At 37.7% G+C, this 16,793-nt stretch overlaps 1 protein-coding gene across 1 annotated transcript in view; it reads left to right on the top strand.

Annotated features, from left to right (window-relative positions):
* Positions 1-16,793, top strand: part of LOC127448053 (kalirin-like) — a 325,245-nt gene that overhangs the window by 152,322 nt on the left and 156,130 nt on the right. The window contains exons 11-14 of the mRNA XM_051710307.1: positions 3,714-3,905; positions 10,577-10,746; positions 16,013-16,187; positions 16,408-16,603. Of these exons, the coding sequence (XP_051566267.1) occupies positions 3,714-3,905; positions 10,577-10,746; positions 16,013-16,187; positions 16,408-16,603 (733 nt within the window). The remainder of the gene's footprint in view (positions 1-3,713; positions 3,906-10,576; positions 10,747-16,012; positions 16,188-16,407; positions 16,604-16,793) is intronic.

Here is a 16,793-nt window from a genome sequence, read left to right as displayed (position 1 = left end):
TCAGTCTGCTAAAAACAGCTAGCTAGTTCTCTTGCTTTCTAGTTGAGAAATTTTTCATAAGTTTATGGATTATATTCAGAGAGCATATATACAACTTTAATTAAAGAATGCACCAAATGAAGTTTTAGACAGTTGGACCGTTAAAAGAGGATCAGTAGGTGAAAATAGAAAAATATGAGTGCAGGTTATTGGTGGAGTAAAAAGAAAAAGTTGTGTCCCTGTAGTTTGACTGCTGTGTGTTGTTTATTGTCAGCTTTATGCCTGCTCCTAGCTTCCTGTCTCACCACTGAACACTGATGCCATGATCTCCTCTATTCCATTCCTATTTATAACTTTGAACTCACAGCTCATGTGTGATTTTTGTTTTTAAGAACCATATAAAATAATCATATTCATTCTCCGTACATTAAATCCGCTCCTGCGTTTATTATGAAAGTATGTGTAATGAATAAGCATGCACTGCTCCATACAACCAGTTTCTGTTTTAGGATGTGCAGTCGAGTTGAGTGTGTATCTCCTGAAAATATATATGGCAATTTTAGCCACAGAAAGTGGGGGAAAACATTAGTAGTGTTTCACCCATTATACAGAGGTGTCTGGGTTTGTTCCTGGCAGGCAGAAGATACCCTAACCCCACCCTAATCCTAAACATATGGAGCATGTGGATGAGAAGCCTGCCAAGAACAACTTGAGACACCTTTAAATTAAATTGTTTTTTTTGTTTTTTTTTAAGAAAAAAACAAAAAAATGGACACTGCATTAATTGTTTTAACGTTTTTTTTTTCACGTATTAAACAAAAATATTAATCACAGTAATGAACATGTTAAATTTCCCAGCCCAGTTTAATTTTTATTTAATGTTTATTTTATATGAGTTGGACCGGATAATGAAGGAATAACACCCAACAATTGGCCAGCATACACTGTAAAAAAATGTTGTGTGAGGTAATTTGCCTTATGTGGTCAATTAATCTTAATTAACTGGTTTTATTCCATTCAGAAATTTTCATTTAATCTCACTAATTTTATCTGAAAATTTTGTTAACACCAACTAAGGTAATTTTATGGGTTAGATCAAGCAGAAATAGATCCTTGAAGGAACAGTTGCAGATTACCACTTTTTTCAGTGAACATGGGCACTCCTTCAATACTGTTTAAAAGCACCTCATGAAGTTGCCTGACAGAATGAACAGAGCTGTAATCTAGACAAAGACTGGCTACTTTGAAGAAGCTACACAGTGTATCAGAGTGAAAATTACTATAATGTCAGTAGGTCTTTATCTGTGTGGATTCAGATAATATTGAATGATGAAACAGATACAAGCTCTCATGTGAGTTTAAATGTCTTAAAGGGATAGTTCAACCAAAAATGAAAATTCTCTCATTATTTACTCACCCTCATGATATCCCAGGTGTGTATGACTTTCTTTCTTCACCAGAACACATCTGCAGAAAAATAGAAACATATCTTAGCTCAGTAGGTCCTTAAAATGCAAGTGAATGGAGATTTCTCTTTTGAAGGTCAAAAAAATCACAGACAGTCAGCATAAAATTCATCCATTCGACACCAGCTGTTAAATTAATGTCTTCGACACGATCGCTTTTGGTGCGAAAAAAGATCAATACATAAGTACTTTTTAACTATAATCCAACACTTCTGAGAGGGTGGAGTCCGAGCGGTCTCTCATGTGACGTACTCACGTAGTCTTGGATACCGATGTAATCTCACGTTCTTCACTCGGTTGAGACATCCAAGATAAGCACACAAACGCACCATTGTGAGTATTGTTGTCATGGTACCAAAATTTCAGTTGTCGGTACCAATACCAGTGAAATTTCATTGTTCTCAATACCAATTTTAATACCACAGAAAAAATTGTGATAATGTGCTATTGAACACACTCCTTTAGCCTAAAGTTAAATTTCAATGTAAATAATAAATTAAAAGATGCATGTTTCCTTCAAGTGTTTCTAACAGTTGTTTGTTTTTAAGTAGGGCCCTACTGAAATTTGTTTTATTTTTCCCCAAATCCTTTTTTTCCTTTTTTTTTTTTATTTTGTTTTTTATATATATATTTTTATTTTATTTATATATATATATATATTATGATTTTTCCAGAATTCCATGTTTTAAAGTTTAGTTTAATTTCACTATAAAAATGGTGTCTAATCAAACATTTTTCCTTAAACTTTTAAAAACTTTTAACAAGGAAAAAATACCATTACATACCATTGCATTTTTTAACAAACTTTTATTCAGTACAAAAGAACTCCTGCTTGTGGTATATTGCTTAATTTTTATTTTTATTAAAATCATTATTCATTAAGCATTATTTATTATTATTATTATTAAAATAATAATTATTATTATTATTTCTACAGTTAGGATTACATTTTACTATACAGTTATATATTTCTGTTGCCATTTCTTCAATTTTAGGCATATACTGTATATTCAGTTTAATAATCACACTAGGACATAATCACGATTTTAATTTGATTAGTTGTGCATTTCAGTGTAAGAGGTGTAACAGAGCTCACACTCAAATAAGCATGTGAGCATTTGAAAGCAGTCGTGTGTCAGTAGGACAGTGTGCGGGTAAAGGATTGAGTCGGTGCTCAGTACTACCGGAGATTAATCACTGGTATCCTTCTATCTTTTTTATTTTAGTACCAACTTGGTAACAAAGTACCGTTACTTTTTACTAATTGTGAATAAAGAAACAGATAATAACAGATCTAAACCAAAACCAACGAAGCTTCTGTACAGCGTTCCTCCTCACTTGTAAACAGCGCCCCCTTCTGGCTGTGACACCCATGCCTCAGTTCTCATGTTTCAAATGCCAATGCGATTACGTCACATGCGTGTACCGCTGCCGACCGGAAGCATGATTTAGAGTTTGAAATAGTACATAAATATTTATATTTTTCGCACCAAAAGTGATCGTGTCACTTTAGAAGACATTAATTTAACAGCTGGTGTCGTATGGATGAAGTTTATGCTGACTGTCTGTGATTTTTTTTTTTACCTTCAAAAGAGAAATCAGCATTCATTTTAAGGACCTACTGAGCTAAGATATTTTTTTATTTTTCTTCAAATCTGTTCTGGTGAAGAAAGAAAATCATACACACCTGGGATATCATGAGCGTGAGTAAATAATGAGAGAATTTTCATTTTTGGGTGAACTATCCCTTTAACTGTGTGTTTAATGAAGGATTAAACCCCTCTGTTCCTGTAAATGTGTTCTCATTCTCCACAGACACAGCAGGTAAATACATGTGTAATTTTCTCATGTTAATTAGCAGATCTCTACCTTCTGTCTGAAAGAGAGGAACAGTGTTTACTAAGGTGGAAATATTTTAAAAAGACAAACCCCTGTTCAAACATCCAGTGGGCAATTATTCTACATTATTATGGCCACATTTGAACCACAAGATGATGACGGCTGGATTTCCTTACCTGTGTATAGACATACTCCAACTCTCAAGAACCAGAAATAGGGTGGAAAATGGTCGTGAAAAACTAAATTGCCACTATTTTGGTGTAGGGAAACTTAACTAACATTATAAGTGAACTTCAGGCAAAAACATAAATGCTACCAAAGTGTAGAACACAGCCCCTTTAATCTTTTAATCATAAGACTCAGCATTCTCAACATTCGTTCTACAATGAGTGATCAAACTTTTCCTCCTCTTCTGCTCTCTTGTATCAGAACACTTACACCAATGCTGATAAACTCCTGGAAGCGGCCGAGCAGTTGGCCCAGACAGGCGAGTGTGACCCAGAGGAGATTTATAAGGCGGCACGACACCTGGAGGTCAGGATCCAGGACTTCGTTAGGAGAGTCGAGCAGAGAAAACTATTGCTGGATATGTCTGTCTCCTTCCACACGCACACTAAAGAGGTAAGACTGCTCACTGGCACGCATACCAGCTGGATTACAGAGGAATGATGGGATTTTTCACTGAGCTGTGCCAGATGTGCTAGATGAACATGTTGGTGTGCTGTTTACCTCTCCAACTGTCAAACAGGCACTTGGGAAATACTAAATACTTCTGTCATAATGTGTTTCATGTAATATTTAAGGCATGATGATGTAAGAGTCAATAGTGTGCAACAATATGGTTTCGGAAGTAAAAATTCCATTTATTTTTTCCATAAGGTAATTGATTCGTAACAAAAAATTTCAACCTTTTAAGATGGACCTACTATGAGTTCTGAGGTTGTTAATCGATGGTATATGCTTCTGCCATCAGTCTGTATTATTTCAACTTCATTTGTTTTAAAATGTGTTTTGTAGTGGAATTTCTGGTGAAGAACTACACTACCCATAATCCTGAAGAGATATTCACCAATTAGAGAATCATGTCAAACAAAACGTGCCAAAAGAGCTCTGGAGCGACACTTACACTCTCAAACTACTTATAATGTATAATTGTATATATCTGAATATTTTGCAATATACTTCAAATATATGTATGCTTTACTTACAATTGACAACTTTAAATCAATCATTTAATATTTTTCCATCATTTTTCAGTCAATTACGTCATTCACAATGCTTTATGGGACTGTAGTTCATACCCTCATTGAAGACATTAAGTTTACAGTCTTGTACCTTTCTCTTTTTGTCTGATTTTTAAGACTGGTTGGATTGGTTCTTGGCTTACAACTCTTTTATGAAGGATTTAATTAAATATCTATAGAAGAAATGTATGGGAAAAAAACACTTCCGGGACCAAGACAGGCTTAGACAGCTGAAATGTGGCCGGACACTGTTGCGCTACATAGGAAAAAGGTTTGACGTGGTTTATTCGTTCAATATACAAACCACTATTTAAGCTGTTGTATGAACAGAACAATTCGGGAGTCGCACCTGTTAGTAAATACTCTTGTCAATTCCAAACACTGACTGTGTGAACAAAGCCTTGGTGATTTATTATGCATTCATGTGTCGTCACTTTACATCCATTACCTCATGCACCATGCGCTTAAGACAGAGAGAGAGAGAGAGAGAGAGAGAGAGAGAGAATGTAAATATGTGGTAGGGTTAAGTGGCACGATTCATCTCTCTAAGGCGGTTTTGTGCTGTGTTGTGAAATGGATCTGAATTGTGAGCTATAGTTTTGTTCATGTATGGGGATTGCAGGAATGTGGCCTTCTCCCAACACAGCTGCCTGTGAAGTCCTGATCTTTCTCAACAGTCTACAAGAGCATAAAATAGACATTTCATTTGCGGTGAAAAACTGCAGATCTTACTTAAAGGTGCACTCACTATTTTTTCCTCATTAAAAAAGTTTTACTCCTAGAAATTAAATGTAATTTTGAAACATATGTATAAAAGCATTTCCACTTACGTGAGATGAGGACTCCAGTCATATCAGTAACCTTACAAAATCTGTCCTCAATTGTTTCATATAAGTATCAGGTCTCAGATGCTTCTCCTAAAACTCTTTAAAATAGACACAAATGAAAAAATTGTTGACATAAAGTGAGAGTATAAAGATGTAAAATGAATGGAGATAGCATATCTAAGATCATTTGGTCTTGGGACAAAGAAAAGAGAAATGTTTAAATTCTTTTTGAGATCTCTGACTTTTGATTGCAGGCAAATCTGAGCACAGCTGGAGACATTTCTTCTGAAATTAGAGTAGACACATGTGAGATTACTGGGGTCTTTTTCACACGAGAATTTTCTGAGAAGCGGGAGGCTTACTGTAAGCAAATATCTCCATTTGATCATTTATTATATATATATATATATATATATATATATATATATATATATATATATATATATATATACACACACAGTTGAAGTGAGACGTTTACATACACTTAGGTTGAAGTCATTAAAACTCATTTTTGTAACCACTACACAGATTCATATTAGCAAACTATAGTTTTGGCAAGTCATTTAGGACAGCTACTTTGTGCATGGCACATGTAATTTTTACAACAATTGTTTACAGACAGATTGTTTCACTTTTAATTGACTATATCACAATTCCAGTGGGTCAGAATTTTACATACACTAAGTTAACTGTGCCTTTAAGCAGCTTGGAAAATTCCAGAAAATGATGTCAAGTCATTAAGCAATTAGCCAGTTAGCTTCTGATAGGCTAATTGGCTAATTGGAGTCAACCGGAGGTGTACCTGTGGATGTATTTTAAGGCCTACCTTCAAATTCAGTGCCTATTTGCTTGACATCATGGGAAAATCAAAAGAAATCAGCCAAGATCTCAGAAATAATTGTGGACCTCCACAAGTCTGGTTCATCTTTGGGAGCAATTTCCAAACACCTGAAAGTACCACGTTCATCTGTACAAACAATAGTATGCAAGTATAAACAATATGGGATCACGCAGCCATCATACCGCTCAGGAATTAGACGCATTCTGTCTCATAGAGATGAACGTAGTTTGGTGCGAAATGTGCAAATCAATCCCAGAACTGTGAAGATGCTGGAGGAAACAGGTAGACAAGTATCTATATCCACAGTAAAACGAGTCCTATATTGACATAAACTGAAAGACTGCTTAGTAAGAAAGAAGACACTGCTCCAAAACTGCCATACAATGCTAGACTACAGTTTGCAAGAGCACATGGGGACAAAGATCTTACTTTTGGGAGAAATGTCCTCCGGTCTGATGAAACAAATATTTAACTGTTTGGCCACAATACCATCATTATGTTTGGAGGAAAAAAGGTGAGGCTTGCAAGCTGAAGAACACCATCCCAACCGTGAAGCATGGGGGAGGCAGCATCATGTTGTGGGGGTGCTTTGTTGCAGGAGGGACTGGTGCACTTCATAAAATAGATGGCATCATGTGGCAGGGTGAGCAAGAGAAAGACACAGTGGGTGTGGCGTCAAGCCTCGGAGAGGCATTTATTGGAAACAATAATAAACGTAAAAATGTCCAAAAGGGGTAATAAAGTGTCCAAGGGGGAATAGTGTTCATAATAAAGGGGGAATCTGGCATCCTCACGGTGAACAGGGCTCCGTGAAAGGGGCGGGGTAGTGTTCATGGGAAAGCCCAGGCACGGGCTGGGTCAGTCGGCCGCTCACGCTCCCCTCCAAAGTCCATGGCGTGTGGGGCGGCGGCGTCACTGGCGGCCTGTCTTCCCAGGCCCACGACAAGTGTGAGTGGAAGGCGACCCGGCATCTAGCCCGTTGGCGGCAATGTGAGCAGTTTACCCCCGGCGACTCATTACAACGTCCGGGGGTCCGAAGAACGAGTCCGGCAGCGTGTCCACTCGTCCGATCCCTCCCAGCTCTTGTTCTGAGTGTGCGAGGTTGCCAGTGTGTGCACACATGGAGATTTGAAGCCAGCTCCCCAAGAAGAGGTGCACACTGCATTTTAAAGACAGCGGTGATGAAGTTTTATCCCCATCAGGTGTGCTTCATTCACCGCTGACCAAACGAGGCTGATCAATTATGCACCTCTTCTCGCTCTCCCGCCCAACTCCCATCATGAGTCTGGCTGAAGGGTGGCCCTAAGAGGCGGGGCGATGATGACGAGCCAGAGGGGTGGATCATTCCGCCACACATTATAAGAAAGGAAAATTATGTGGATATACTGAAGCAACATCTCAAGACATCAGCCAGGAAGTTAAAGCTCGGTCGCAAATGGGTCTTCCAAATGGACAATGACCCCAAGCATACCTCCAAGTTGTGGCAAAATGGCAACAAAGTCATGGTATTGGAGTGGTCATCACAAAGCCCTGACCTCAGTCCAATAGAAATTTTGTGGGCAGAACTGAAAATGCGTGTGCAAACCTGACTCACTTACACCAGTTCTGTCTGGAACGGGCCAAAATTCCAACTACTTATTTTGAGAAGCTTGTGGAAGGCTTCCCAAAATGTTTGACCCAAGTTAAAAAATATAAAGGCAATGCTACCAAATACTAACAAAGTGTATGTAAAGTTCTGGACCACTGGGAATGTGATGAAAGAAATAAAAGCTGAAATAAATCCTTCTCTCTACTATTATTATTTCACTTTTTTTTATCCCCATTTTCTCCCAATTTGGAATGCCCAATTCCCAGTACTTAGTAGGTTCTCATGGTGGCGCTATTACTCACCTCATTCCGGGTGGCGGAAGATAAGTCTCAGTTGCCTCCGCTTCTGAGACAGTCAATCCACACATCTTATCATGTGGCTCGCGATCCATGCACAACTTACCACGCGTGCCATTGAGAGCGAGAACCACTAATCGCGACCATGAGGAGGGTTACCCCATGTGACTCTACCCTCCCTAGCAACCGGGCCAATTTGGTTGCTTAGGAGACCTGGCTGGAGTCACTCATTTGAACACGCGACTCCAGGGGTGGCAGTCAGCGTCAATACTCGCTGAGCTACACAGGCCCCCGACATTACACATTTTTAAAATAAGGTAGTGATCCTAACTGACCTAAGACAGGGAATGTTTTCTATGATTAGTAATTATAATATTCTTTATTTATCACACATATACAGTGAAATTCTTCTTTTTTTTTCACATATCCCAGCTAGGCTGGGGTCAGAGTGCAGGGTCAGCCATGATACAGCACCCCTGGAACAGATAGGGTCAAGGGCCTTGCTCAAGGGCCCAACAGTGGCATCTTGGCAGTGCTGGGGCTTGAACCCCCAACCTTCTGGTCAGTAACACAGAGCCTTAACCACTGAGCCACCACTGCCCCTGTTTTTGCATATCCCAGCCAAGCTGGGGTCAGAGCGCAGGGTCAGCCATGATACAGCACCCCTGGAGCAGATGGAGTCAAGGGCCTTGCTCAAGGGCCCAACGATGGCACCATGGCAGTGTTGGGGCTTGAACCCCTGACCATCTAGTCATTAAACCAGAGCCTTAACCGCCAAGCCACCACTGCCCCTAAATGTATTTGGCTAAGGCGTATGTAAACTTCTGACTTATATATTAATATACTATTTTTACTTTAATAGCTGGGTTCCCATCCACATTTTTTTACCTGAATTTTGGGATATTGCATTAAAAATGCTGGATGGAAACACCAAGATGCTCATAAAAACTACACTCACTTGGAGTGCATACAATTTTGTTCAATAAGAAGAGATGTGCAAGAAATTACGATGGAAACACATTTACAGAATATATTCCTAAAGATCATCAGGGCATTTTGTCTTCATGTTATAAACACTAAATAATTTTACGAGTTCACTAAGTTCATATAGTCCTCTAGCACATTAAGGCAAACAAATATGGCATGCTGTCCATCATGAAGATGCTCAAACACATGACTGGGCTTGAGCTCTGAGATCCCCGACTTTTTTGTTTGAATCTCTTATTATATAAGAGCTAGTTTTAGGCATGCAATAAGTTGTATTTTTGTAATGACTTTTTATATTTTAATAATTAAAGTCTGGGTCAGGCTGAAACAGTGAAATCTATGGTAACACTACAATATAGGTCCATTTGTCAACATCACATAACAACATTAGATAGCAGGAACTAACAATGAACAATACTTGTTAAGCATTTATGAATATGTTCATTTCAACATATACTAATACATTTTTAAAATCAAAATGTGTATTTATTAACATTAGTTAATGCACTATGAACTTGCATGAACTAACAATGAACAATTGTATTTTTATTAACCAACATTAAAAAAGATTAAGAAATGCTGTAAAAAAGTATATTGATCATTGTTTGTTCATGATACTTAATGCATTAACTAATGTTAGTTAGTTGGAACCTTATTGTAAGTGTTACTAAATCTATACCTAAAAGGCATTTGAAAAAGTAGCAAAATGAAAAAAATGATGGTAAAAAGTTTTCAGTTCTGTTTTAAAGTATAACAAAAGTTAAAATCTGATTGTTTTAATAAAAGCCAACCCCTGGAACATGAAATTGCCCAAAGTTAAAGAAACACCAATATCTGGACAGCCATATAACATATAGACTTCTAAAACAGTGTTAACTATATTTGTTTGGACATTGGCTGGTAAAGAAATGTAGAGACTGGACATGGAGACTGAACTGACTTGAATATGTCTGCATTAGAATATGTATTTATCACCAAATGAGTGGTTAAAATGTATGTGATGTCATCATGACCATATAACAGGTTAAGTCTCCTGGAGCAAACTATGAAAGTGAAGTGCTCAAAGATAATGGTTCATAATGGTTCATATCTTGCTCCTAGTGGGGCTTGAAACAGCCACCTTCTGGTTACCAGGCCAGACTAAATCTTCTGCCCAAATATCTTCACTAGTTGTTTCTGCATAATGTTGTGGTGAGTTTTAATGAACTGTCTAAATTATTTCTATATTGTTTTATCTTTTACACTGAATGATAAAAATGGAAGCAGTGTAAGAAATGAGAGCAATATATTTGAGACTACTTACTAATATTGGATTGAGAATATATTATTGTTAGACATAATCTGCAGACAGGTCTCTCTATCTCTCTCTCTCTCTCTCTGTAGTTTCTGTATTTATTTTTTTCCTCTGATATTTGCAGGTGTGTGTGCCTATGTAGAAAGCAAAACTTATCGTTGTCTGTGTATGTTGGAGGATGTGTATGTGTGTGTTAATGCATGTGTGTTTTTCAGTTGTGGACGTGGATGGAGGACCTGCAGAAGGAGCTGTTGGAGGAGGTATGTTCAGACTCTGTTGATTCAGTTCAGGAGCTCATCAAACAGTTTCAGCAGCAACAGACGGCCACACTGGAGGCCACACTCAACGTCATCAAAGAAGGCGAAGACCTTATACAACAGCTCAGGTATCAACACACAATGTTGTATATACAGTGTTAAATACAGACACTTAAAGGAATAATTCACCCCAAAATTATTATTCTCATCACTTGCTCACCCTCATGTTGTTCCAAACATGTATAGCTTTCTTTTTATGCAGAATATAAAAAGTTTATTTTAATTCAACATAAATAATAATAATAATAATAATTTATTAATATCCTGGTCAGTCTTTATCAACTGCCATTATTTTTAAGTGACTCACTTTAAAGCTTAAAAAAACAAATCACAGAACAGTATCATAAAAGTATTCCATGCGGCTCATGCATCATACTGCATATGATTATGATATGGTTTTGGTGAGCACGTGTACAGAAATTTTGAGGAGCAGTGGCTCTAGGGCTTAGGGGCAGTCTATTTAAAATTGTCAGTCGACAGGGGGTGTACGATCTCCGTCAAACTTTGTGGGTGCACGCGTGGGAGCTCAATTTCTTTTTCTCTATTTTTATTTTTACTTTATTTTTTAGACCTGTTTTTTTTTAGACATTCTTTGTATTTATGGAATACAGGGAGGTGTGGTTCATGAAAAATAATAATAATAATAATAATAATACTGTTTTTAAGCCAATTATTGTTGAGCCAATACGAATAAAGGATAATATAATGTCTGACTTTATGCAAACTCACACAAACAGATGGTAAGTAGACTGCTGATTATGTGTAAAATATTTGCATATCATCACGGGAACATTACTGAATAAATAATCGAAATATAAATGAAATCTGTCATCTATTCGAGCAGATAATTCTGATCTTTAAATCAAGCAGGCTCACAAAATTAAAAACTTAATGGTGTCTAACACATTAAGGACAAATAATGACCACGAGTAAAGGTGCAGTAAAGTACTGCATACCTTTCCAAGTGTATTCTCCAAATGTTCCACAATATACATAAAGTATACTTATTTTGCTTATATAGACCAATGCAATTCTGAACAATGAGTCAGAAATCCGAACTAAACTTTCTTAATTTAAAATGCACGCTTGTTTCCTCAGTCACGCGCCCTGCATATGTTGCGAGAGTGCGCATGTAATCTGAGTCAGCCTCTGTAACACGCTGGGTATTATAATAGTCATTGTAACTGATTATTAAGTTCCAGCCTTGTATTCCATAATATATGCATCAAAGTTTCAGCATAATATTGATGCATTTTTACACTTCTACATGCTATATATATACACATTCAAAGTCATAGTGTGAATATATAACCTAATATTTCTAAATAGCAGGATTTTTTTAAAATACAGCCTTGTCATAATTATCCAACCCCTATTGCATGTAGCTGTTCCTTAAATATGTAAGGCTTCACAAGTAATTATTTTAAAACAAAATTAAGTCATCAATCTGCAATGGCACTTATTTAAGTTTTAAAATGTAAGTTTAGTGTTGTAAGCAAAAATTTATTTCTATGCAAAAAATGCAATAAAAAATAAGCTGTCTCAAAAGCTAATAGAGGAGATTATTTCATTACACAGGAAAGGTCATGGCTAAAAGTACATTTTCAAGGCACTTTAATTTCCAATAGACCAAGTTGGCAGCACCATTCATACATTTCTTAAATATGGTACAACAGCAACCTTCTTGGGGTGTGGAAGAAAGCAAAACTTCACCAAGATAAATGTTGACTTGAATATTCAAGAAGTAATTAGGAAAGACCTGTGGAGTCCTGGAAGAAGGTTTTATAGACGTATGACACTAAACTGAAAATGAGTTTTAGACCCATGGGTCAGCAGTACGTCTGGAGTAAGATGACAAGGTAATGACAAGGTGATGACAAGAACGACACCATCCCCACAGTCAAGCATGGAGGTGGGTCAGTCCTGTTTTGTGGCTGCAGGAAATGGCTATCCTGACTATGTGACTGACACCATGGATTCTTTCAAGTATCAGGCCATTTTGGCATGAAAAATGTGATGACATCAGTGTGTAAATTGAAGCTCGGGGATCACTGGACTTTCCAGCAAGACAATAACACCAAGGATACATCCAAGTTGTCCAAAATCTGATTCAGGGATAGGTCGTGGAATGTCCTTAAATGGCCCTTTCAGTCCATCATTAAAATCCCATTGCAAACCTTTGTTGGGATTTCAAGGAAGCAGTGGCAGCACAGAAACCAAAGAATGTCAATGAGCTGGAAGCTTTTGCTCATAAGAAATGTGTAAAAATTCTAATAGAGAGGTGTCCGAAGCCTGAGAACACTTACCTGAAACATTTATTTGCTGTTATTAAGGATAAAGGATACTCCACAAATGATGGACTTTGAGTGTTGAATATTTTTGACTTTGGGGGTTGAATATTTTTGACATGACATTTGTGGAGAGAATTAGTTCTTTTTTATTTTAACATTTGGGTAAACTGAACTCTTTTTTCTCAAAATCACTCAAATGTGTATTAAAAACTTACTTTGACTGTTTACTGAGGTTTTAGTTGATGTGTTTTAATTCACATCACCAGAATGTATTTCTGGTCAGGGGGGTTGAATAATTTCGATTGCAACTGTATATATTTTTAAAAATAAACATTTCATTTGGGTGTGCAAGCTTTCAATTTAGGTGGCATTTGCACACCCTGGAACACCCATGGCTACGCCACTGCTCCGTCTGAGGGGCACCTCAGCAAAAGGTCAGGGGCTCGAGCCCCTAGAGCCCCCTAGAGTCACCCCCACTTCACGTGCCTAATGGTGAGAAACAACACAAAATTACATTTTTCTTTGACAATCTTTTATTTGTTGTTGGTTCATGAGCACTGAAAATAAAGCTTATTCATAGTGGCTCACATTTATGTGAGAAAATGTGTTGTGAAGCGCTAAAAACAAGCACAAACTGCATGAACTACTTTTTTGACACTTTTGGGTGCTTTTTCACGCTTTAAAGTGAGACACTATCTACTGCATTTTATTGAAAAGACAGACCATAATATTCTTTAAAATATCTCCTTTTGTGTTTCACAAAAGAAAGAAACTCATACGTGTTTGGAAAGACATGAGTGTGAGTAAACAGATAGTTCTGATCTTGGATCAGTTTTATAAAAGCAAAAAGCTGTGCCATATTGTGAATATACCTGTGGTTGTGTAAAATATGGGAGAATTTACTGGAGAAGTATTCCTTTCACACTTAAAAGTGTTTGAGTGTCTTTGCATTAGATAAGAAGATTTCAAAGCAAGCATCATTTATTATTAAGAAAGATTTTGTAGCACAAGCACACTTTTCAAGCAAAATATTTTACAAAAGGATTTTTTTTTTCTTTTTTTTTTTTTTGGTTTTAAATGGAAAAATAATACCTATAGGTTGAAAATGAAGACAAAAAGTATTGTGACACTTTTGGTTGTGAAACATCACTGGAACATGTTCATAGTCAATGTGCTGAACACCACCTGTGGTTACTGTACTAGTACACCTTTGTGAACTTGAGGGGAACCACTAAAAAATCCACAAAAAATCACAATTGCTTAAAAGTCATTGCAATAATGTGTCAGAAAAGTTAGTTCAGACAAAATATCTAGCATAATTTTGTTGCAAATGACGCTTAAGTTAACCCTTTGTTACTGTTTGGGTCTTTTTAGACCCGTTTGACATTTCTTTATAAAATTAAAAGCAACATCAAAGCTGTACAAGGCTTGGTGACTTTTCCTATACTTGCTATCTGAACACACACACACACACACACACACATACACACAAACACACAAACACTTGATTTGAGATTTTTAATGAGTACAGAAATACTCAAACCAGCCCATCTGGCACCAACCATCATCCATGCAATTATCTAATCAGCCAGTCGTGTGGCAGCAGTGCAGTGCATAAAATCATGCAGATACGGGTCAGGAGCTTCAGTTAATGTTCACATCAAACATCAGAATGGGGAAAAATGTGATCTCAGTGATTTGGACCGTGGCATGATTGTTGGTGCCAGATGGGCTGGTTTGAGTATTTCTGTATCAGCTGATCTCCTGGGATTTTCACACACAACAGTCTCTAGAATTTACTCTGAATGGTGCCAAAAACAAAAAACATCCAGTGAGTGGCAGTTCTGTGGATGGAAATGCCTTGTTGATGAGAGAGGTCAACAGCGAATGGACAGACTGGTTCAAACTGACAAAGTCTTCGGTAACTCAGATAACCGCTCTGTACAATTGTTGTGAGAAGAATATCATGTCAGAATACTATTCTGAGATGCAGGTTGGCGCTGTTTTGGCAGCACGAAGGGGACCTACACAATATTAGGCAGGTGGTTTTAATATTGTAGCTGATCAGTGTATGTGACATGGTGTCAATTTTCACAGAAAATTGTTTCCTCACGTCCCTCATAACACATTAACAGTGATGCCCTTATAAGGAAGGTCTAGCAAGCACAGTGTAAAACATTTAAAATATGCTATATTTGAATTTAATTTAACATTTATAACTATCACATTGTTTCAAAAGTATAACCATAACACTAACATTATGCATAATTTAGGGTTGCCAACTTTTTGCTACACGAATACGGGACATTTGAGCATTTTGAGTGCTTCAATATGGGATAGCCACTAAAATATGGGACAACAGGCGTCCCGTACGGGAAAATACAGGGCAGTTGGCAACACTAACTTCATAGCACATCCATGTTATACCCAAAGTTATATCCAATATTTCAACTCAAATCAGGATCAGCTGAAAAGATAAACCAAATTACTTTAACTTGGTATCTGTGTGAGAAAGCCAGAAAGGGGCATCATGTAGCTGTTTACATGGAGCAAATTCCATACAAATGAATTACATCGGTAACACATAACATGAAGTTTATCCAGACAAGTAGTCCCACCACTAAAAGGTGGATTTAGACAATTTTACTGTTTGTAAACCTTCTGGTACGATTGCCCCATAGACTTCCATTGTAAGTGAATTACATTATTGTACAAACTGAAAAAACAAGTCAAAATGATTGTCTGTGGTAATCAATCAACAGCTGCTGTCAATAGAACTTAAAGTTGTATTGAAGCAGAGACCGTTTAGCCCAAGACAGAGCACATGTATTGAAATGAATAGGAGATATTGAAACACCCAATGTGGCGGATGTAGAAAAGGAAGTCAAGAAGATAGGAGCTGTACTGGTATGCCACTTGTATCCTAAGAAAATCTCTGCCCGGGATCATTCCGAAGATGACTGCAGAGTGGACTGACGTGCCTTGAAATGGACTTTGATTAAACCTGGGACTAATCTTAACCTATTAATTCTGTGTTGTACAGAGACTCAGCGATGAGCAGTAATAAGCTGCCGCACATGAGCTCCATTGCTCACATTGAGAGTGTGCTACAGCAGCTGGACGAGGCGCAGGGACACATGGAGGAGCTCTTCCATGAGAGAAAGATCAAACTCGACATCTTCCTGCAGCTTCGCATCTTTGAGCAGTACACCATTGAGGTGACCAGTGTGTGTGTGTGTGTGTGTGTGTGTGTGCACTAGACATTGTTAGTGTTTCTGAAAGTTCCAGTGCAATAGTACTACCATGTTGGACATGGTACAACAGGAATGGTCATGCACTATGGTAATACCACCATATTCTCTAGAATACCGTGTAACAGAAGTGAGTAGGTCAACACAGTGGCTTTACAGATGGAAATTTGTCTGCCCTGTCCTGAAGGTAACAGCAGAGTTAGACGCGTGGAATGAAGATCTCGTGCGTCAGGTGAGCGAGTTCACCGTAGAAGAGCCCAGTCTGGCTGAGCAAAGACTGCAGCGACATGCAGAGAGAAAACTGGCCATGAACAACATGACCTATGAGGTCATGCAGCAGGGTCAAGACCTGCACCAGTACATCATGGAGGTACAAGCTTCAGGTGAGAGAAAGTAAGAGATAGTTAAATGGAGTAAAGGTGCGTTCACATTCATCACATTCATTCTGGTCACCAAAAAACTGTACTGCTATAGTCTCTGCCTTAGACAGCAATGACCTTCTGATGCATACTGCTCACAAAAATGGAAAGCACTTGTCAGAATCACAAGCTCCTACTAGATTTACCGACTGCA

Source organism: Myxocyprinus asiaticus, chromosome 11 (assembly GCF_019703515.2).
Source record: "Myxocyprinus asiaticus isolate MX2 ecotype Aquarium Trade chromosome 11, UBuf_Myxa_2, whole genome shotgun sequence".
NCBI classification, from domain to species: domain Eukaryota; kingdom Metazoa; phylum Chordata; class Actinopteri; order Cypriniformes; family Catostomidae; genus Myxocyprinus; species Myxocyprinus asiaticus.
This window is presented reverse-complemented; position numbering and strand designations above follow the sequence as displayed.